Source organism: Scardinius erythrophthalmus, assembly GCF_964197995.2.
Source record: "Scardinius erythrophthalmus genome assembly, chromosome: 3".
NCBI lineage: Eukaryota > Metazoa > Chordata > Actinopteri > Cypriniformes > Leuciscidae > Scardinius > Scardinius erythrophthalmus.
This window is the reverse complement of record NC_138223.1, coordinates 3,034,656-3,059,486: the sequence shown is the minus strand read 5'-3', so window position 1 is coordinate 3,059,486 and position 24,831 is coordinate 3,034,656. Positions and strand designations below refer to the sequence as shown.

The window sequence follows — 24,831 nt, the reverse complement described above, 5'->3', positions numbered from 1 at the left end:
TGCCATTGGCTGGGTTGTGAATGGGCCTGTAAGAAAGGAACTGAATGATGCAATGAATAAAACGCCTACTTTTTCAGTAAACAGAATTTCTGTGATGGAGATTGAGAAGCTGCTGGTCCAACAGTATAACACTGATTTTCCAGAGCGTAACTACGATGACCGAAAGGAGATGTCTTGTGAATGTGAAGACAAACCGTTTTTGCAGTCCTTGCAGAAAACCACAATTTTTGAGAACGGGCATTACAGCATTGGACTGCCAGGAATGAGAAGCTCCAAATGCCAAATAACCGTTGTGTGGCAGAACAGCGCATAGCCAGTTTGCTTAGAAAGTTCAAGAAGAATCCTGAATTTTTTGAAGAGTACAAGAGCTTCATGGAGACCATCATTGAAAAAGGTTACGCTGTCCAAGTTCCAGTCCATCAGCTGAACCGTGACAACAACAGGCTGTTTTACATACCACATCATGGGGTGTATCACCCGAAGAAACAAAAGTTGTGGGTGGTCTTCAACTGCACAGCTTCGTTTCAGGGTAGGTCTCTGAAAAGCGAACTGCTCCAAGGACCTGACTTGACCAACACATTAGTTGGTGTCAGGGCCGTGCACAGACTTTTTGAGGGGCATGTGCTGAAACTAAAAAAAGGGCACCCCCCTCCCATTTTCAATAACACAAAATAATAGTCTCAAAAGCTTTAGATTTATTCACGATTAATAACAATCATAATAATAATAATAATAATATAGATAATATAGATAAACATGGTTTTAAGGGCTTCTTTAAACCTAACAGCAACCTTCAGTGAGCCAGGGATGTTGGTCTCTTGAAGGTCTCTTATTCACTACACTTTCTCTAAAATAAGCCAGCAATGAAAAAATTAAAAATAAATAAAAAAATAGTGTGAAAAGTACAGTTGCAGTGAAAAGCATTTCTGAAGGATCACGCAACACTGAAGAGTACTGAACTGGAGTAATGATGCTGAAAATGCAGCTTTGATCACAGAAATAAATTACATTTTAAAATATATTCAAATAGAAAACAGTTATTTTAAATTGTAAAAATATTTCACAATATTACTGTTTTTGCTGTATTTTGGATCAAATAAATGAAGCCTTGGAATTAATTAAATCATGAATTACCGTACATTCTGCATGATAAAATATAAAGATTTCACAGTGATCTTCTGTAAAAAAAAAAGTAATTCACTACTACAATATTACTGTAGTAAAACCATGTGAGGACGAGCGGAGAGTATAGAATACTATAGATTACAAAATTAGCTAGATAATACGTGCATATTAACAGCCTTGAATTAACCATAACATGATTAGTCTAAATGTTAATAAATTAGGTGTATATCAGCAATCATAAATCAAAGAAGAAATGTCTTACTTCTTAGAAATATATGTTACCTAGGTGACGAGGATCACTCGTCGCTCTGTGTAAGTTCCAGTACGAAACAGCGCAGGGGCACACCTGTTATTTTTCCGATGGTAAAAACAAATTATATGTTGTTGTATTACTTATCAGTATCAGTATCTAGTTTTCGACCAGCGAATGTGTGAAAATGTGCATTTTTTTTGCAGCGGCAAAAAAAATTTTTTTTTAACGGCGCCAGCGGCATCACTACATTTTCATCAACAGGTTACAAACTAGTTTGTTGTACCTATATGGGCGCTCAGTTTTTCCTTCTGTAAAATACATTTGGCCAAAATCGCATTTTATAAAAGATGAAATGCTACTGTATGCACAGGCTATTTACGTGTCTATGTATTGGCTATGACTAGATGGCAAATGCTAGCCATATCTCTCAGTCTCAGGCGACGTCCCACATGTCTCAGTGAGTCAGACACCAAATAAATAAAATATTAGCCTTTATAGACATAGTGTTTAGTAGTAGCCTATTTATTCAAACAACAAGATATTTATTTACCCTTCGCAAAACTTCGTTCAGCTGCTGTCTACTGTGCGGCTGCTGTGGAACTTCAGTTGATTCAGTGAATATAGAGGGGGCGGGGTTATCAGCATACTGACAGCTTGAGGATCGAATACGATTTACACAAGTTCATTTTAAGAACTTTCATTGGCTAAATATTTGTAAAACAGACGGACAGACAGACGTAAATGGTAACCAATAGCATTGATAAAAAAAAAAAAAAAAAAAAAAAAAAAAAACATCACCCAAAAAAGGGCACTTCGGAGTGTAAGGGCAAAAAGGGCATGTGCTCTGCACAGGTTGAGCCCTACCTGTGCACGTGCCTGGTTGGTGTGCTTTTAAGATTTCGTGAGGAGCCAGTAGCTATAATGGCGGACATCGAGTCGATATGTTTTATCAGGTCAAGGTGCTGGAGTGTGATGCAGACCTACTCCGTTTTCTTTGGTGGCCCAACGGCAAGTTGAACGAGCCTATGGAGGAATTCCGAATGACTGTGCACCTCTTCGGAGCCACTTCTTCACCAAGTGTTGCCTCATATGCACTAAAAAGAACTGCTGAAGATCACAAGGCTGATGTATCTCCAGAAGCTGTCCAGACAGTTCTGCGCAACTTCTACGTAGATGACTGTCTGAAGAGTGTAGCTAAAGAAGAAGATGCAGTGACCCTGGCTAAAGATCTTCGTACCCTGTGTGCCAGCGGAGGATTCACTTTAACAAAGTGGATGAGCAATGGCAGGAAGGTGTTAATGACAATCCCTGAAGTGCATAGAGCCAGCGAAGTGAAAGACCTGGATCTAAGACATGACGCTTTGCCAGTCGAGAGGACCCTCGGTGTACAGTGGGACACAGAAACTGATACTTTCACCTACAGTATGAAGCTGCAAGACAAGCCGATGACCAGAAGAGGCATTTTATCAGTCATGAATTCTATCTACGACCCCCTTGGCTTTCTGGCTCCGGTCATCTTGCCCGCTAAACTTCTGCTGAAAGATCTTTGTAAAGAACAATACGGATGGGACGAGAACATTGGCGGAAAACACGCTGAAGTTTGGAAAAGATGGATTGAAGATGTCAGTCATCTCTCTACCTTCCATGCGAGCAGGTGTTTGAAGCCTACAGATTTTGGATGCACTACAGCAGCACAGTTACATCATTTTTCAGACGCTTCTGAGTCTGCATACGGCACTGTGTCTTATCTGCTGCTAGAGAATAGCCAAGGTGAGAAGCAGTGTGCATTCCTCATGGGGAAGGCAAGAGTGGCTCCACTCAAACTGGTCACCATTCCCAGACTCGAGTTGACCGCAGCAGTTGTCGCTGTCAAAATAGACAAGATGTTACATCAAGAGCTTCATGAATTTTTTGGACAGATAGTACTACTGTGCTCAGATATATTGACAATGAAACTGCTCGTTTCAAAACCTTCGTTGCGAACAGAATCTCGTTGATCCGAGAAGCAACCAAGCCATCACAATGGAAGTATGTCAGAACAACGGAAAATCCTGCCAATCAAGCCAGCAGGGGCCTGAAAGCTAAAAGTTTGACACAAGGAGGAACCTGGATCAATGGGCCAGAGTTCTTGCTGAAAAGTGAATGTGATTGGTCGGAACAGCCTGTGCGAAGAAAGGAAAGCCTTCAAAATGATCCGGAAGTCAAGAATGGAGCTACAGTCAACATGATCAAAGTTGAAGAAAATATGGAACCAATCGACAAACTGATCAGCTATTACTCAGACTATTAAAAAGATCAGTGGCCTGGATCTTAAAGGTGAAGGAAAATCTGTGGAAACTGAAAGAGGAAAGAAAGGAAATATCAAGAAAGATCAGGGAAACTGAAAAAGACCCTGAAAAAGCAAGATCAAAATTAGAACAACAAATGAAGAAATTCAAAGCAACAGAAAATAAATCACTTACTTTGGATGATCTGGTTGTCGCAGAATCGGAAATAATCAAATTCAGTCAAAGACAGCAGTTTGGAGAAGAAATCAAAGTACTGGAGAAAGGTAAACAGCTCAGTCGCAGCAGTCAGCTGTTTAAATTGGATTCGATTCTTCAAGATGGCACATTAAGGGTTGGCGGAAGACTCAACAAGTCTGCCATGCCAGAAAATAAACATCCAGCAATTATTTCAAAGCACAGCAGAGTTGCTACATTGATTTTGAGAGATATACACCAAAGAACAGGACACTGCGGACGCAGTTATGTCTTGGCACAACTGAGATGCAGGTACTGGATCCCACAAGCCAATTCTGCAGTTCGAAAGATAACCAACAAATGTACAGTGTGCCGCAGGATTAATGGAAAGGTTGGTGAGCAAAAGATGGCAAACCTGCCTGAAGATAGGCTCTTGTCTCAGATAGCCTTGACACAGACTCCTGCATTAATGCAATTCGTCGTTTTATGTGCAGGAGAGGTCAAGTTACCATCATGCGTTCTGACAACGGCACAAATTTTGTGGCCGCTGAAAGAGAGTTGAGAGAAGCCATTCAACGGCTGGATAATGACAAGATTGAAAAGGCCTTGCAACCAAAGGGAATAAAGTGGATATCAATAGCCCAGCTGCTTCGCACCAAGGCGGGGTTTGGGAAAGACAGATTCGGACTGTGCGAAGAATCCTTAACTCCCTTCTGAAAGAACAAGCAGTGATCGATGATTGTCTTCTGACAATAATGTGTGAGGTCGAAAGCATCATCAACGGTAGGCCGCTTACAACTGTTTCAGATGATGTGAATGACGTAGAACCTCTAACACCCAATCATTTACTGCTGTTGAAATCTCAACCCAACATGCCCCCAGGGATTTTCAGCAAAGATGACATGTACACAAGAAAGAGATGGAAGCAAGTTCAATATCTTGTGGATTTATTTTGGACTAGATGGACATGTGAATACCTTCCACTTCTTCAGGAACGCCAGAAATGACTACTCCGTTTTCTACGCAAGAAGAAACTTCATGACATGAGATGTTGTTTTATTATTGGATAGTTCTTCCCCACGGAACTCCTGGCTCATGGGAAAGGTAGTTGAAACGTTGCCGGATTCCAATGGAACAGGACGAAGAGTCAAGATAAAGACCAAGACCAACACTCTGGAAAGGCCTGTAAACAAACTGTGCTTGTTGGAAGAGGTGATGTCTGAAGAGTGAAGAAAGAAGAAACAAGTTGATAGTTTATGGACATTTAGAAATTGTTTGGCTCTCAGTGTTTAAATTTATAATTGCTTAGTCTTCCTGCCTAACCAATTAGGGGCCGGGTAATGTAAGAGCCACATAGGGATTAGTTCATCTGAAATAATAATTTAGTAAAAATAATAAGAAAATATTTCATGAAAATTCATAAGAAATTTTTTGTTTTAAAATGCATATTTAATAATGTTTAGATCTGATTATATTTAATTATTTTGAGCTTCCAGTCAGATCGCACTACGCCATAACGCAAGTGATTGGATGTATTTAGTTTCCGTTTGAAGTTAGAGACGTTGGAAGCAACACAGTTTTTTGACCGTGCGTACCATGTCTATGTAACAGTTTTGTTTTATGTTTTTGAAGTAAACATTTAAAAAGAAGATTGTGGTTTGCTCGTGTTTCAAATACTGATTACAATTTGACTGACTTCAAAAGGTGGTACAGAAGAATTGGACGCAAATAGGTGCCACTGCCACTACAATTACTAACTAGATGTACCGCATCGCGGTACAAAATATGACCGCCGCTCAGGCCTGCACTGGCTTTCCACAAAAATAAATGACGTGGAGTAATTTGGCTGTATTGCGTGTTTATGTATATACCTAAAAAAAGTAATAGTATGTGCATGTCTGTCTGTGTGTGTGTGTCTGTGTGTGTGTGTATGTGTGTGTGTTTGTGTATGTGTGTGTCTGTGTGTGTGTGTGTGTGTGTGTCTGTGCGTGTATGTATGTGTGCGTACATGTGTGCGCGTGTGTGTTTGTGTGTGTGTGTCTGTGCATGTGGATTTGTATGTGTGTGTATGGGTGTGTGTCTGTGCGTGTGGATGTCAGTGTGTGTGCATGCTTGCGTTTGTTTGTATTCCTGCATGTGTGTGTGTGACAGTATCATCCTAAACCAGCAACCCTTCGCTCAACAGCACCATCTACAAGCCGATGAGTGTACAGTCACTAAATGTGCACATAAATGAATTTATTTTATACCCCCCCATGGATGAAATTCTACAAAACTTAGCAGAGGATACCCCCAGAGGATGTCAAGTTAATCATACACATGAAATATGGTGCAGTTCTGAACATCTCCACTGAAGATAGGGGCGATTAAAGCAGAATAATATTGCATTTTCATTTTTTATGGGAGGGGCGCAAATCACAAATGAGTGATTATGGGCTAGGTTGATGTGGGCCCTTAAGAGCAACATACCATAAAAATTTCTTCATCCTCGGTGCCACGGTTCAGGTAGTTATTTAGGAAAAACTGCATTTTTTTGGGTTTGGGGGGGCCCAGCGCGGGGGGGGAGTGGCCCCCGGGGACCAAACGAAATTTTTCCGTAGAAGTGTAGTGGGGCTACATGCCCACCAAATTTCATGTTCCCCGGTGTTTCGGTGTCCCTGGTATCGTTGACGAAAAATTTACGGGGGCCCCAGCGCGGGGGGGAAAGTGGCCCTCGGGGACCAAACAAAATTTTTCCGTAAAAGTCTAGTAGACCAACATACCATAAAAATTTCTACATCCTCGGTGCCACGGTTCAGGTAGTTATTTAAGAAAAACTGAATTTTTTTGGGTTTGGGGGGGCCCAGCGCGGGGGGGGGGAGTGGCCCCCGGGGACCAAACGAAAATTTTCCGTAAAAGTCTAGTAGACCAACATACCATAAAAATTTCTTCATCCTCGGTGCCACGGTTCAGTTAGTTATTTAGGAAAAACTGCATTTTTTGGGGTTTGGGGGGGCCCAGCGCGGGGGGGGGGGGGGGGAGTGGCCCCCGGGGACCAAACGAAATTTTTCCTTAGAAGTCTAGTGGGGCTACATGCCCACCAAATTTCATGTTCCCCGGTGCTTCGGTGTCCCTGGTATCGTTGACGAAAAATTTACGGGGGCCCCAGCGCGGGGGGGGAAGTGGCCCCCGGGGACCAAACGAAATTTTTCCGTAAAAGTCTAGTAGACCAACATACCATAAAAATTTCTTCATCCTCGGTGCCACGGTTCAGTTAGTTATTTAGGAAAAACTGAATTTTTTTGGGTTTGGGGGGGCCCAGCGCGGGGGGGGAGTGGTCCCCGGGGACCAAACGAAATTTTTCCTTAGAAGTCTAGTGGGGCTGCATGCCCACCAAATTTCATGTTCCCCGGTGCTTTGGTGTCCCTGGTATCGTTGACGAATTCAATACTAGTACCTATTTAATAGATACTAGTTATTCGTTAGGTACTAGTACTATCTTTTTTAATTGTAACTAGTAACATTTCTTATTTTACTAGTCACAGCTGTTTTTTTACTTGTTAATAAATACTAGTAGCTAATGAATAAGTACTATCTATTGAACAAGTACTAGTCTCTAGGTACTAGTATCTAAAAAATAAGTACTAGTACTTAATGGAATAGTGGCATGAAACTAGATACTAGTAGGTTTTAAGTATTAAATGTTAAAACGGCTTGCCATTATAATCATATGGATAAGATCAGACCTGTGCGGCTCTAAATCCCGCCCATAGGATCATGTGTTGATAGATCATGTGTTTTGATGTGTTTTGATGCAAATGAATGGGACAGACATTTAGCACCAGGAACTGTTCATCAGAAGAGGGAGGAATTTCTGAGGAACCAGCGGCTGGATGAGGAGCATCAGACCACATTGTAAGTATTCACCTCTTTTAAAAACAGATTGTTGTTAGCTCTTCTAGTATTTTGGCATTTCATTATTTTGTAATTGTCCAGTAAACATATCCTTTAAAAAATACATTTATTTAAGGGTTAGTTAACCCCAAAATGAAAATTTTGTCATTAATTACTCACCCTCATGTCGTTCCAAACCAGTAAATCTTCAGCTCATCTTCAGAACACAAATGAAGATCTTTTTTATGAAATCTGAGAGCTTGTTTAGTCCAAAAGTCTGAAGATACTTGATCGCTTTATATGATGAAAAGATTTAGTTTTAGGCTTTTATTCACATATAAACAGTCATCAACTCACACATCATTTGTGGTAAATGGAAGCTCAAGCATGTTCGCTTGACGTGTGAGAACCAATGAGGTTCATTCTTGTGTTACGCATCACATTTGATCTTCAGCAAGAACCAATGAGGTTCATTCTTGTGTTACGCATCACATTTGATCTTCTGCAAGAACCAATGAGGTTCATTCTTGTGTTACGCATCACATTTGATCTTCAGCAAGAACCAATGAGGTTCATTCTTGTGTTACGCATCACATTTGATCTTCTGCAAGAACCAATGAGGTTCATTCTCGTGTTACGCAGCACGTTTGATCTTCCGCAAGAACCAATGAGGTTCATTCTCGTGTTACGCATCACATTTGATCTTCCGCAAGAACCAATGAGGTTCATTCTCGTGTTACGCATCACATTTGAGCTTCGGCAAGAACCAATGAGGTTCATTCTCGTGTTACGCATCACATTTGATCTTCATCTAGAACCAATGAGGTTCATTCTCGTGTTACAAAGAACGTTTGATCTTCCGCAAGAACCAATGAGGTTCATTCTCATGTTACGCATCACATTTGATCTTCCGCAAGAACCAATGAGGTTCATTCTCGTGTTACGCATCACATTTGATCTTCCGCAAGAACCAATGAGGTTCATTCTCGTGTTACGCAGTACGTTTGAGCTTCAGCAAGAACCAATGAGGTTCATTCTCGTGTTACGCAGCACGTTTGAGCTTCAGCAAGAACCAATGAGGTTCATTCTCGTGTTACGCATCACATTTGATCTTCAGCAAGAACCAATGAGGTTCATTCTCATGTTACGCAGCACGTTTGAGCTTCAGCAAGAACCAATGAGGTTCATTCTCGTGTTACGCAGCACGTTTGAGCTTCTGCAAGAACCAATGAGGTTCATTCTCGTGTTACGCAGCATGTTTGATCTTTATCTAGAACCAATGAGGTTCATTCTCGTGTTACAAAGAACGTTTGATCTTCCGCAAGAACCAATGAGGTTCATTCTCATGTTACGCAGCACGTTTGAGCTTCAGCAAGAACCAATGAGGTTCATTCTCGTGTTACGCATCACATTTGATCTTCAGCAAGAACCAATGAGGTTCATTCTCACGTTACGCAGCTCGTTTGAGCTTCAGCAAGAACCAATGAGGTTCATTCTCGTGTTACAAAGAACGTTTGATCTTCCGCAAGAACCAATGAGGTTCATTCTCGTGTTACACAGCATGTTTGATCTTTATCTAGAACCAATGAGGTTCATTCTCGTGTTACAAAGAACGTTTGATCTTCCGCAAGAACCATTGAGGTTCATTCTCGTGTTACAAAGAACGTTTGATCTTCCGCAAGAACCAATGAGGTTCATTCTCACGTTACGCAGCTCGTTTGAGCTTCAGCAAGAACCAATGAGGTTCATTCTCGTGTTACACAGCACGTTTGATCTTCATCTAGAACCAATGAGGTTCATTCTAGTGTTAGGCATCACGTTTGATCTTCTGCAAGAACCGAGGTTCATTCTCGTGTTACGCATCACGTTTGATCTTCTGCAAGAACCAATGAGGTTCATTCTCGTGTTACGCATCACGTTTGATCTTCCGCAAGAACCAATGAGGTTCATTCTCATGTTACGCAGCACGTTTGAGCTTCAGAAAGAACCAATGAGGTTCATTCTCGTGTTACGCATCACATTTGATCTTCAGCAAGAACCAATGAGGTTCATTCTCATGTTACGCAGCACGTTTGAGCTTCAGCAAGAACCAATGAGGTTCATTCTCGTGTTACAAAGAACGTTTGATCTTCCGCAAGAACCAATGAGGTTCATTCTCGTGTTACACAGCATGTTTGATCTTTATCTAGAACCAATGAGGTTCATTCTCGTGTTACAAAGAACGTTTGATCTTCCGCAAGAACCATTGAGGTTCATTCTCGTGTTACAAAGAACGTTTGATATTCCGCAAGAACCAATGAGGTTCATTCTCACGTTACGCAGCTCGTTTGAGCTTCAGCAAGAACCAATGAGGTTCATTCTCGTGTTACGCATCACGTTTGATCTTCTGCAAGAACCAATGAGGTTCATTCTCGTGTTACGCATCACGTTTGAGCTTCCGCAAGAACCAATGAGGTTCATTCTCGTGTTCCGCATCACGTTTGAGCTTCTGCAAGAACCAATGAGGTTCATTCTCGTGTTACGCATCACGTTTGATCTTCTGCAAGAACCAATGAGGTTCATTCTCGTGTTACGCATCACGTTTGAGCTTCCGCAAGAACCAATGAGGTTCATTCTCGTGTTACGCATCACGTTTGAGCTTCTGCAAGAACCAATGAGGTTCATTCTCGTGTTACGCATCACATTTGATCTTCCGCAAGAACCAATGAGGTTCATTCTCGTGTTACGCATCACGTTTGAGCTTCTGCAAGAACCAATGCTTGCTGTTTGTTCTCGCGCATCAAGCAGGGTTTGATTGACCTTCTGTTTATGTTCGCTGATCAGCGTTTATGTGTGAATAAAAGCCTAAATTCAATCTGTTCATCATAGCGATCAAGTCTCTTTATAAAATTTAAACCAAACCACTCAATTCATATATTCTATTGTTTAAAAATAGAATGAAGTCATCAAACCAGTCCTGAATCAGGGTTCAGAGTATTTTGATGACTTCAGTCTATTGTTAAACAACAGGGTTAACAATGTGGATCCTTTTCTTCTTTCATTGCATCTCGTCGGATAGATGCACATGTGTTTATCACATTGCTGAGGTATTCAATGCCAAGTAGAAAACAAGAACAGTCTCTGAAATACTATCAATTTTAGGACATCTACTTCTATGATGTGCGCTCTTTAACAATGTTTTGTATGTTTTCCTTCTGCAAGAACAACAATGGCGAGCCAACTTTACTATGGCTCGAGTAACAGCTCGAGTGACAACTGCACCGACGTGGACAATCTCATGAAGCGCTACTACCTGCCCGCCACATATGGTGCGATCTTCATCGTGGGCGTTGTGGGTAACATCACCGCTCTGCTGGTCTACGTGCTCAAAGTTCGTCCCTGGAAGAGCAGCACCATCATCATGGTGAACCTCGTCATCACTGACCTTCTCTTTATGGTCAGCTTGCCCTTCTTGATCTACTATTATGTCCTCAATGACAGCTGGACGCTGGGGGTCGTCATGTGCCGCTTTGCGCGATTCATGTACCACTTCAACCTCTACGGCAGCATCCTCTTCCTCACCTGTCTGGCCATCTTCCGGTACGTGGCGATCGTGCATCCGTTGCACATGCTCAGCATCAAGCAGAAGCGATGGGGGGTGTTGGCTTGCGTCTTGGTTTGGGTCATTACGGTGGGCGAGTTAAGTCCGATTTTTAACATGTTTGGTGCAGTTTCAACTGACATTAAGACATACTGCTTGGACTTTGCGAGCAATACGGAAGAAATCATCTGGCCATATAGTTGGGCATTGACCGTCCTGGGATATTTGGTTCCTCTGGTCGTGGTCTGTCTTTGCTATTGGCGCATCATTGTAGAGCTAAAGAAGGGTCCTCATATGGGAAGCAAGAAACGGATTAAAGCAAGGCGACTCATTGTGTTGATATTGACGTGCTTTATTGTTTGCTTTCTTCCCTTTCACGTTCTACGAGCTCTGAGAATCTACACAAGACTCACTCCGGAAACCGACTGCATGCTGGACCGCGGCGTTCACGCCGCCTACATTATTTCGAGGCCGATCGCTGTAATCAACATCATTTTTAACCTGCCGCTCTACACTTTGTCGGGGGACTTTAAGCGGGCCTTCATGGATCTGTTCAAATGTGACCAGCTCATGTCGAAGACTAAAGGGATCATTAAAGTGGCTGTGATCAACAAACCCACGACCAATACCACATATGAGCAAAGCAGCTGAAACTCAAGCCACTGTTTCAGTCTTATGAGCCATGAGTCAATGCCACTGTGAAATAACCAATTTATGAAGGGATACTCCACCTAAAAATAAACTGTATAAATAAATCTGTCATCATTTACTCACTCTCATGTCATTCCAAACCTGTATGATTTTCATACGTTTGTGGAATATAGTACGATACTAAAATATCTGAAACGCTTCCGATGCTCATTTTCCACATAATAGATACACAATACCAGTTGCTCTTTCTCTCTCTCTCATCTCTCCGACAGCGAGTTACACACAAAACCCCCTGCTCTCACTCACTCGTTTCATTTGCTCCTGATCAATATTGTTGGTGTTACAGGGCTTGAATTTCAGCATGGGATTGCATATATATTGTGCATAATTGTACTCGTTCCTGCAGATTTTGTGCTCACACCCAAAGTGTGCGCGCATAAAGCTGTCTCTCAGTACTAAATTGAGTTCTTTTTCACTGCTTATTGCTCTTAAATACACACAAAATAATGTCTAAATGTCGGTCTTGGCGAGTATTCATGTAAACACAGTTATAGTGAACGTAAAGAGTTGAGAACGAAAACGCATGTGTAACAGTATAATGGATCTGTGTGTCAGGTCTTAAAGTGACAGCAGCCTAATATACCTGCTGCTGAATTATGAGATCGATGTCAAAATTGTGGCCAGTGAAAATGCTTAGTGGCGAGTAACTTTGGAAAACCACTAACCAGAGTGGCTGGTGAGCAAAAAAATTTATGTCAACCCATGATTGTATAGTATTGAAAATGTAGCTCAACCAGAGTCTGGTGCTAACAATGCCAAGGTCATGGGTTTGATTCCCAGCAAATGCATCATGAAATGTCATGACGTCTCACAAATGCATGAACATAAATGTGCATGTAACCAACACAAGGCCATTTCATGACAAACCACCCATGTCGCCCTCAGCATGTCAATAGCCTATGGTCGCCACGATGGTAAAAAATAAATAAAAAAATTGGTATTGCAATGTTCCTGTGCATTGACGGTATCTATGTTTGTGGCAGCTGTATGTCTGTTTTTATTCATTGTGTGCTTGCTTTCCTTCATAAACCTTGACTTTATGATGATGGCGTAGTGTAATTTGTTTGCCATACAAGATCAACAACAGTAAAAGTACTTAAAAAGACATTTGCATTGTTTACTTTTTGGTGTGTACAGAGTAGACCATTTAAATCAGAGGTACATATAACTGTTTGAATAATATCTGCATGGCACAATTGACTCTGCAGAGTGAAACTGAAACTTCTCAACAAACAAACTGATACTATTTTATTCAGAACATTTTTACTCTCAGTTTCTCAATTAATAGTCTTTGTTTTACATAACCTGATGGAAACTGGCTCATTCATACGGTCTGAATGGAGTAACTGGTTAAACAAATTCGTCAGAAAAAATGTTCTTGTATAACAGTGTTCTATGGAATTCCAGCTGAGGTTTAGATGCACTGTTTTACAGTAAAGGAAGAGGAAATGTGAAGCCTCCATGAAAACCCAATTGAGATGCAAATCAGGGAATTTTCAAGAGATTTGTGTCACAATTCACACATTGTACAGAAGATTTCTAAATAAAATGTTTAACACACGTTAAACTGTTTGTGTTTTTTTTTTTTTTTTTTTTGTGTGTGTTATTTACGTAGTCACCAGTTTAGTGGAAGGGATTAACTATGTTATGAAATCAAATTAGATGAAGTTCCTCATCGACCTTACCTTGTATTAAATAACTCATGAATCATCTCAGATTTCATCAGTTGTTCACACACGAGGAAACTCCTCTCATTGACTGGACGAAAAGGAAGAAGCAGCTTCTGCATATATATTTTAAATAAACACTTGTTTAGTCTCCAAGGTGATTCAATCTAAGAAAACGGGTTTTTCCGAGCTTCCCGGTGAACTGTATGAGAAGTCCACATCAGTGAAATGAAATCACATGGCGTTTCTCTAGATCTGCAGTGCAAACTGCATTTGATGGTTTGTGGACTCATGACTTTAGTTTATATGTATGGTGACATTCCTCTGTCCACAGTCTGCGTCATAGACAAGTTTTATATAGTAACCAGTGACAGCTAAATGTATTTTGAATTATGCAACATCAAAAAATAAAGGGTCATTGACATCACAAAAACAACTGTTTCTCAATCCACCTTTGAATGCGGTGAGAATACAGACGTCTTATTTTCTTGAACCAACCCCATGAGAAAATTTCTCTTTCACAACTCAGAATAAATTCCCCCGGTTCCACAGACCAGACTCAAGACTCCCGGACTAAAATGCATGTTTGAGTTGTTTTAGCCGAAAGCAACTTGCACTGAAATGTCTTAAAATATGTCAGTGCCATAGTTTTGTCTTTTTTATTCTAAGGCACGTTTATAAAAGCTACTTAAATGCCCTGATTGAATGAAGGCCTAATCCTGGTTTAATCTAAGCCCTGTCTGTGAAACCAGGCCATTGTGATATACTACATTTCATGTGAGCATAAACTTGGTCTCAGATGTTCCTGCTAAAATTCACTAAGAAGTATAATAAAAAATGGCATGATTAATTTATAGTTGGCATTTAAGAATATAGAACTTTGTGGGTAAGAATTTTATGTGAAATTTTTAAATTCATATTAAGAGGTCTTTTTCGCAAGAGAAAAGGGTTTCCATTTGACCTCCATTTTATGTCATTGCTAGGAGAAAAAAAAAAAAACTGAGATAATAAAGAAATCTCAGTCGTGTCATGAACAGTGATAATGAATATATTGGGACATGATCAATATATGCCGATCATCATGAAAGCATTGAGAGTTGGTATGCACCAAACTGTCCTGTAAATTAAAAGAAATCTGTAAAGGTTTATTGCTAAACAGAAATAACATCGCTAAAGTGGTTTCATAACAGTCACACAGTACGGTACCATTTCATTTTTACATTTCACTGGCATTTATTGTTTTATTTCCTGCTTTCACACAAGCATGTTATGTCACTTGTTTGACATTTTGGAATTTGGCGGAGTTTCATTTGCAGAGCTATGTTCGTAGCAGTTCGCCGCGAGTCTTCACAAGCAGCCAGCAGGTAACATTAACCTAATACGGAGAAGTATATAAGCTAATAGGCTACTACTAATAATAATATCCTACCATGCTACTGTAAAAGTTGCGTCAGCATGCGAGTTATGCTTAACTATAGAAGTATAACTCTAGAATAAACAAAGTGTTATTAGCTTGGGGAAATACATCTAGTGAAAGGAAATTTGAAGTCCATGTCCAACTCTAAATTGTAAGGAATTTATATATTTGACTTCATAGTAACACTTTACAATAAGGTTCATTTGTTTATTATTCATATTAACTACCATGAACTAATCATGAGCAAAACATTTGTTACTGTAGGCCTATTAATAATTCAACTGTTATTTGTTGTTATTTGTTCACAGTCAGTGCATTAACTAATGTTAACAAATACAACTTTTGATTTTAATAATGTTTTAGCAAATGCTGCAATTAATATTAACTAAGATTAATAAATGCTGTAGAAGTGCACTTCATTATTAGTTTATGTTAAAAAATGTAACTAATGAAACCTTATTGTAAAGTGTTACTGATTTCATGATAGCTAACACTTTCATGAATACATCAAATTTATAACATCAACATGACTAAACATGAATTCCTCATAATTACCTTCTTGATTCTCACCGTTTTGTTTGGTAAAGTAAATAATATTGAGTAATATTATCATAATTTCCCTATTTTTGATTGATGTGTTATGCATTCTAATTGTATCAATGTCTTTTCATTGGTAATGAAGAGGCTCTCTGACTTACTGCTGCTCTCCATCGAGCGAGATATTCCAATTAATTGTGAGGAAGTCATTAAAATATTTAAAGACACAACAGACAGATGGGTACTGCTTTAAATACAGGTGATTTATTTAATAAAAAAATGTAAAAAAAAAAAATGCACGCCACTGGTACACAGCTGAAGTCTCTGGTGGCACGCGAGGGAGTGAACTCGCTTATAGAAAGGTTGTAATGATGCTGAAAATTCAACTTTACCATCATAGAAAAATATTACATTTTGTAAAACATCAAAACAGAAAAGTTCTTTTAAATTGTAATAATATTTCACAATATAAGACCAAATAAAAGCAAACCTCAAACTTTTAACAGTGATGTAATACAGCCTTGGTGAGCAGAAGAGACTTCTTTCAGAAGCATTAAAACATAATCCAAACTTTTGACTGGTACTGTATATAGCCTATTATATCATGCCTGTATAGGGTTTCAGTTTTAATTTAAGTGTGAGTATTATTCCCTCTAGTGGTTAAATTGGAGCACTTTCCCTAAGATAGATTTTCTCCATGACTTTTTGATCATATAATTTTTTACAGTGATGACCTTGGTGTCATGCTTTATTTTAGCCTAAAAGGAAAAAGCGATGCACACTTTAAAATGAAAACCAGAAAAAAACAAGCACCACTGGCATTTTATTGTCTAATAATTTCCCTTTTGGGATGCACTAATTCTTATCTTGAAAACTGTTTAGGATGGATAGTGTAACAATCTGGACAGCATTTATTTCTCTTGACACAGTGCTCGTAAAACTGCATAATGAGCTCGTATGATAATTGCTCCTCGACCCGCACACCTGACCTGTCTGTCCTTTACATGATCAGTTTATCATGCAAAACACGCAACAAAAAATCTACAAATAGGTCATTGTGTTCATAAAGCATTTACAGCAATGGAATTAACGTGGGCATGTTAGTAACACACTCTCCCATTGCCAAATATCATATGAATAAGATCATACCTGTGCGGCTCTAAATCCCGCCCATTGGATCATGTGTTGACAGATCAAATTGCCTGTGTGTTTTGATGTGACATAAATGAATGCAAATGAATGGGACAGACATTTAGCACCAGGAACTGTTCATCAGAAGAGGGAGGATCAGCTCAGGCGTTTAAGCTCATGATCACCACAGTTCGTCTCTGTGAGGAACCAGCGGCTGGATGAGGAGCATCAGACCACATTGTAAGTATTCAGCTCTTTTAAAAACAGATTGTTGTTAGCTCTTCTAGTATTTTGGCATTTCATTATTTTGTAATTGTCCAGTAAACATATCCTTTAAAAAATACATTTATTTAAGGGTTAGTTAACCCCAAAATTAAAATTTTGTCATTAATTACTCACCCTCATGTCGTTCCAAACCAGTAAATCTTCAGCTCATCTTCGGAACACAAATGAAGATCTTTTTTATGAAATCCGAGAGCTTGTTTAGTCCAAAAGTCTGAAGATACTTGATCACTTTATTTCAGGGTTTCTCAAACTAGGTCCTGGAGGGCCACTGTCCTGCACAGTTTAGCTCCAACCCTGATCAAACACACCTGAGCAAGCTAATCAATGTCTTCAGGATCACTAGAAACTCACAGCTAGGTGTGTTTGATCAGGGTTGGAGCTAAACTGTGCAGGACAGTGGCCCTCCAGGACCGAGTTTGAGAAACCCTGCTTTATATGATAAAAAGCTTTAGTTTAGGCTTTTATTCACATATAAACATTCATCAACTCACACATCAGTTGTGGTAAATGGAAGCTCAAGCATGTTCACTTGACGTGCGAGAACCAATGAGGTTCATTCTCGTGTTATGCAGAAAGTTTGAGCTTCTGCAAGAACCAATGCTGTTTGTTCTCGCGCATCAAGCAGGTTTGGTTGACCTTCTGTTTATGTTCACTGATCAATGTTTATATGTGAATAAAAGCCTAAATTCAAAATGTTCATCATAGCGATCGGGTCTCTTTAGAAAATTTAAACCAGACCACTCAATTCATATATTCTATTGTTTAAAAATAGAATGAAGTCATCAAACCAGTCCTGAATCAGGGTTCAGAGAATTTTGATGACTTCAGTCTATTGTTAAACAACAGGGTTAACAATCGTCGGATAGATGCACATCTGTTTATCACATTGCTGAGGTATTCAATGCCAAGTAGAGAACAAGAACAGTCTCTGAAATACTATCAATTTTAGGACATCTACTTCTATGATGTGCGCTCTTTAACAATGTTTTGTATGTTTTCCTTCTGCAAGAACAACAATGGCGAGCCAAATTTACTACGGCTCGAGTAACAGCTCGAGTGACAACTGCACCGAAGTGGACAATCTCATGAAGCGCTACTTCCTGCCCGCCACATATGGTGCGATCTTCATCGTGGGCGTTGTGGGTAACATCACCGCTCTGCTGGTCTACGCGCTCAAAGTTCGTCCCTGGAAGAGCAGCACCATCATCATGGTGAACCTCGTCATCACTGACCTTCTCTTTATGGTCAGCTTGCCCTTCTTGATCTACTACTACGTCCTCGACGACACCTGGACGCTGGGGGTCGTCATGTGCCGCTTTGCGCGATTCATGTACCACTTCAACCTCTACGGCAGCATCCTCTTCCTCACCTGTCTGGCCATCTTCCGGTACGTGGCGATCGTGCATCCGTTGCACATGCACAGCATCAAGCAGAAGCGATGGGGCGTGTTGGCTTGCGTCTTGGTTTGGGTCATTACGGTGGGCGAGTTAAGTCCGATTTTTAACATGTTTGACACAGTTCCAACGGACAATAAGACATACTGCTTGGACTTTGCGAGCAACAACACAAAAATCATCTGGCCATATAGTTGGGCATTGACCGTCCTGGGATATTTGGTTCCTCTGGTCGTGGTCTGTCTTTGCTATTGGCGCATCATTGTAGAGCTAAAGAAGGGTCCTCATATGGGAAGCAAGAAACGGATTAAAGCAAGGCGACTCATCGTGTTGATATTGACGTGCTTTATTGTTTGCTTTCTTCCCTTTCACGTTCTACGAGCGCTGAGAATCTACACGAAACTCACTCCGGAAACCGACTGCATGCTGGACCGCGGCGTTCACGCCGCCTACATTATTTCGAGGCCGATCGCTGTAATCAACATCATTTTCAACCTGCCGCTCTACACTTTGTCGGGGGACTTTAAACGAGCCTTCATGGATCTGTTCAAATGTGACCAGCTCATGTCGAAGATTAAAGGGATCATTAAAGTGGCTGTGATCAACAAACCCACGACCAATACCACATATGAGCAAAGCAGCTGAAACTCAAGCCACTGTTTCAGTCTTATGAGCCATGAGTCAATGCCACTGTGAAATAACCAATTTATGAAGGGATACTCCACCTAAAAATAAACGTTCTGTCATCATTTACTCACTGTCATGTCATTCCAAACCTGTATGACTTTATTACTTTTGTGGAATATAAATACGATTCTGAAATATCTGAAACATCTGAAACACTTCCTTATTTTCCACATAATAGATACACAATACACCACAAAACCCCCCCTGGAGAAAAAATCTCCAAATGCTCCACGTGAAACTGCGGTCTTCCGACCTATACTAAATATGCGCGAGGGAGAGAGAGCAAGACAGAGCTCGACGTGTTGTTTGAAGACGTGAGTGCGCGCGCGCGCGGCCGGGGCTCTCTCCTGTCAGGCGATCAGCACTCATTCTATTCTACATCACTCGCCGATTAAATAAGGCTTTGACGGGACAAAAATTTGCTTTGGTGGCCACCAAAAAAAATATCAATGCAGGAAAACCGCTGACAAGGCTCGAGAACATTGGCTGCGTTGTTTCTTACCTTGCTCTACGTTGACTTGTTTCTAAATTGACTAGTTCCAGCTTCACCGTCACCACCTTTTTTAAATATTTGTTTAGAAAATCTCCCAGGCCTCTATTTTCTTCTCTTCTTCTCTTTTCTTTCCTTTTCTGAGCACCAGACTTGTGCTGACCGGACATTTTGAGCTTACTGAACTTCAAATCAAATGACAACATCAAATTTTGATCAGTGGCCAAACCATTTTTGTGTTGGGGGCGTTTTTATAATTAGGAAGAAAACAAATAAAAAGCTTTTATGAAACTCAAATATTGCATATTTTTTCCACAAATAGGCCTATTTTAAAATGTTTAAAAAAATTATTCCATAATTTAATGAGGGCCCAGTCCTGCCCCTTATTGTGCTTAAATACACACAAAATAATATCAAAATGTCGGTCTTGGCAAGTATTCATGTAAACACAGTTATAGTGAACGTAAAGAGTTGAGAACGAAAACGCATGTGTAACAGTATAATGGATCTGTGTGTCAGGTCTTAAAGTGACAGCAGCCTAATATACCTGCTGCTGAATTATGAGATCGATGTCAAAATTGTGGCCAGTGAAAATGCTGAGTGGCGAGTAACTTTGGAAAACCACTAACCAGAGTGGCTGGTGAGCAAAAAAATTAATGTCAAGCCATGATTGTATAGTATTGAAAATGTAGCTCAACCAGAGTCTCACAAATGCATGAACTTAAATGTGCATGTAACCAACCCAAGGCCATTTCATGACAAACCCACCCATGTTGCCCTCAGCATGTCAATAGCCTATGGTCGCCACGATGGTAAAAAAATGACCCTGATATAAACAAACAATGATGCCAATCTGTATGGTATTGCAATGTTCCTGTGTATTGACGGTATCTATGTTTGTGGCAGCTGTATGTCTGTATTTATTCATTGTGTGCTTGCTTTCCTTCATAAACCTTGACTTTATGATGATGGCGTAGTGTAATTTGTTTGCCATGCAAGATTAACAGCAGTAAAAGTACTTAAAAAGACATTTGCATTGTTTACTTTTTGGTCTTTGTTTACTGGCTCATTCATACGGTCTGAATGGAGTAACTGTAAAACAAATTCATCAGAAAAAATTATTCTTGTATAACAGTGTGAATTCCAGCCGAGGTTTAGATGCACTGTTTTACAGTAAAGGAAGAGGAAATGTGAAGCCTCCATCAAAACCCAATTGAGATGCAAATCAGGAACTTTTCAAGAGATTTTTTGTCACAATTCACACATTATACGGAAGATTTCTAAATCAAATGTTTAACACACGTTATTGTTTTTAAACTGTTTGTGGGTTTTTTTGTTAGTGGAAGGGATTATGTTATGAAATCAAATTAGATGAAGTTCCTCATCGACTTTACCTTGTATTAAATAACTCATGAATCATCTCAGATTTCATCAGTTGTTCACACACGAGGAAACTCCTCTCATTGACTGGACGAAAAGGAAGAAGCAGCTTCTGCATATATATTGTAAATAAACACTTGTTTAGTCTCCAAGGAGATTCAATCTAAGAAAACTGGTTTTTCCGAGCTTCCCGGTGAACTGTATGAGAAGTCCACATCAGTGAAATGAAATCACATGGTGTTTCTCTAGATCTGCAGTGCAAACTGCGTTTGATGGTTTGTGGACTCATGACTTTAGTTTATATGTATGGTGACATTCCTCTGTCCACAGTCTGCGTCTCAGTGTAGACATGTTATATATAGTAACCAGTAACAGCTAAATATACAATTATGCAACAGCAAAAAAAAAGTTCACAAAACACTGACTTCTGTGATGCTGCATATAGTGTGAGTCATTGACATCACAAAAACAACTGTTTCTCAATCCACCTTTGAATGCGGTGAGAATATAGACGTCTTTCTTTCTTGAACCAACCCCATGAGAAAATCCCCACCGGACTCAAGCCTCCCGGACTAAAATGCATGTTTGAGTTGTTTTAACCGAAATCAACTTGCACTGATATGTCTTAAACATATCTTAAAATATGTCAGTGCCATTGTTTTGTCTCCAGATGAACACCAGTAATGTTTTTTATTCTAAGGAATGTTTATAAAAGCTACTTAAATGCCCTGATTGAATGAAGGCCTAATCCTGGTTTAATCTAAGCCCTGTCTGTGAAACCAGGCCATTGTCATATACTACATTTCATGTGAGCATAAACTTGGTCTCAGATGTTCCTCCTAAAATTCACTAAGAAGTATAATTAAAAATGGAACAATTAATTTATAGTTGGCATGTAAGAATATAGAACTTTGTGGGTAAGAATTTTATGTGAATTTTTTTTAATTCATATTCTGAGGTCTTTTTCGCAAGAGAAAAAGGTCTCCATTTGACCTCCATTTTATGTCATTGCTAGAAAAAAAAAAAAAAAACAGATAATAAAGAAATCTCAGTCGTGTCATGAACAGTAATAATGAATATATTGGGACATGATCAATATATGCCGATCATCATGAAAGCATTGAGGGTGTTGGTATGCACCAAACTGTCCTGTAAATTAAAAGAAATCTGTGCAGATTTACTGCTAAACAGAAATAACATCGCTAAAGTGGTTTCATAACAGTCACACAGTACGGTACTATTTCATTTTTACATTTCACTGGCATTTATTGTTTTATTTCCTGCTTTCACACAAGCATGTTATGTCACTGGTACACAGCTGAAGTCTCTGGTGGCACGCGAGGGAGTGAAACCAGTTCACACACTTATAGAAATGTTGTTCATAAAACTGACATTTTAAAACAATTGGTATTCTAAAAATATACAAAAGGTATTTATCTACTCAGCTGTAAGGAATGCTGTTCTTTTGAACTTTCTAATCATCAAAGAATCTTTCAAACTAAATGTATCATGGTTTCCACAAAAATATGAAGCATTAATGTTTTCAACATTAATAATAATCAGACATGTTTCTTGAGCAGCAAATCAGCATATTAGATCAGTAATGATGCTGAAAATTCAGCTTTGAATCACAGGAATAAATTACATTTTACTATATATCCACAAGGAAAACATCTGTTTTAAATTGTAATAATATTTAACGGATTTTACAATATTTTTTGATCAAATAAATGCAGCCTTGGTGAGCAGAGGAGACATAAGAGAGATCACAAAACCAACAAAACAAAAATCTTACACTTTTAAATGTGTGTGTATTTTAGGTGCTTTAACTGGTCACCATTTTTAGTGTTCACTAGTTAAAACGGTTGTGTGGTGTGACGATAAAGTAAAAGAGCAACTTTTCAGTCCCAATAAATACGAGCTTGCCAAAACTTTAATAATTATAAATAATAACTATGAGAACTGAAGATTTTTAAATGTCAACTACCCATATATTTCTCTTAACTTCTTTATAGCTTTATGATGATTATACATTAATATGCACTTTTTAATAACTGAATAACTCAATCATAAACTGGAGTTGAAACAAGATTGCAAGTGAGATAAAATTACGGCGTTACCTTATCAAAAGTATGGAAAACCTCAAGAGCTTAGGGCGCTCATTGCTTTTTAAGTGATACTAAACAATGCAAATTTGTACAATGCAAAACATAAATTCTGCACAATGATTTTGAAATCATATGGGAAACTCCAGTGAAATAGCTATGCAGAACAGGCTTAACAGGTTTACTGTCTGTTTTTACACAGGTTTATACTGTCACCTTTGGCTTTTGTTTGCTTAGTTGAGGTCACTTAATATTCAACAATACTGTTGATCTGCCTGCCATTAACACCATTATATGAGAAATGAACTGAGCTGGACGATGTTTTCTCCAGAGCTGCTATATATATAAGTGAACTAAATAAATAACTTTTTACAACAGAAATGAACCATCACTGAACTTATTTAAGCTGGACTATGATGCTATTTTCTTCTAGATCTGCTGTACAGCAGAAACAAACTTTGTTGCATTATTTTCCAGTTAAACAATCTGTAAAGTAAAAAGCGCTTTATAAATAAAGATGACTTGATTGTGTAGGCCTACTTCACAATACTGTACTTCAGACCCCATCTTTACTTTCATACCAAAAATGGCACATGTAAAGTTCTCCAGTTAAAGTTCACAGTGGGTTGGAGTTCACTGAATCAACTTCGATTGGATAACTTTATTTCCCAACTTTGATTGGAGAAGTTTGAGGCTTGGTGAAGGTTCAGTTTTGACATGCATCATTTGCCAATCCAATTCCCCTTCTGTCTCCCTTCACTGTCCTGTTGATTAGCATGTCATTAATGGGTTTATCTCCCACCAGTGAAAACAGCGAGCCTCCCAGACAGGGTTGTGTTTCCCGAAAGCATAGTAGGCCAACTATGGTCGCAAGTCATTATCAGCAAACGAGTTCAACGAGTTGATGTTTCCTGAAACCATCATTCCAACGAACAGTCACAAGCAGCATCGCAAAGTTGTGCGGTTGAACAACAGATCTCGATCTGTGGTTAGAAGCAGTTTCAAGTTTGCATGACATGCATGACTTAATAAATCCTTATCTTGAGAAAAATAAGCAAGCTGACATTCAGTACAATCTATATGTTTAATTTTGAATACATACAAATGTCAATTACGTCTTTTAGTTTGTCAAGAGATTTAAGCACCGTTTTTGAAGTGCGCATGTGCGTAAGAATGAGTGATTTAATCTGGAAATAAAGCAAAATAACTGAGAAAATGAGAATCAGTCCTCAGATGCCATGTCTGTAATTTTTAGCAAAAATCCGGCATTAATTCAATCTCAATTGGATTAATTAAAAGAAGTTATTACTTCATCGCCTGCGTGTCATCATTAACCAAAGTGGTTCAATGACAAATTTGCGACAATACGGTTTCTTCAGACCCTGATCAAACTCGCCTATCTGCAATTTAACTCTGAAGACCCTGATTAGCTTGTTCAGGTGTGTTTGATAAAGGTTGGCACTAAACTCTGCAGGACAGTGGCTCTTTAGGGCCAGATTTGAGGAACCCTGCCATAGAAAATGTGAAGCTGCCATCACGCAGTATCTGCTCTGCATCAGACACACGGATCAAAAAGATCGAGGCAATTCAGACTCAAGCTCTAAGGATCGGCTGAGGAGCATTTACAACATCTCCAGACCATCTATTCAAGTAGAGATGGGAGAAATGCCACTAGAAGTTCGTTGGAGAAAGTTAAGAATTATTTACTGGATCAGTGTAAAAGGACATGATGAA

The 24,831-nt window shown here is 39.4% G+C and overlaps 2 protein-coding genes across 2 annotated transcripts; both read left to right on the top strand.

The window, feature by feature from the left end:
- Positions 1-10,921: 10,921 nt before the first annotated feature.
- On the top strand, positions 10,922-11,944 carry LOC308688904 (2-oxoglutarate receptor 1-like; the record flags this gene model as incomplete). Its single annotated transcript, XM_081362341.1, has 1 exon — positions 10,922-11,944. The coding sequence occupies one exon, from the start codon at positions 10,922-10,924 to the stop codon at positions 11,942-11,944; it is 1,023 nt and encodes a 340-aa protein (XP_081218467.1).
- Positions 11,945-18,057: 6,113 nt separating this feature from the next.
- Positions 18,058-19,080, top strand: LOC308688903 (2-oxoglutarate receptor 1-like; the record flags this gene model as incomplete). The annotated part of the gene is made up of 1 exon (XM_081362340.1): positions 18,058-19,080. The coding sequence occupies one exon, from the start codon at positions 18,058-18,060 to the stop codon at positions 19,078-19,080; it is 1,023 nt and encodes a 340-aa protein (XP_081218466.1).
- Positions 19,081-24,831: the final 5,751 nt, after the last annotated feature.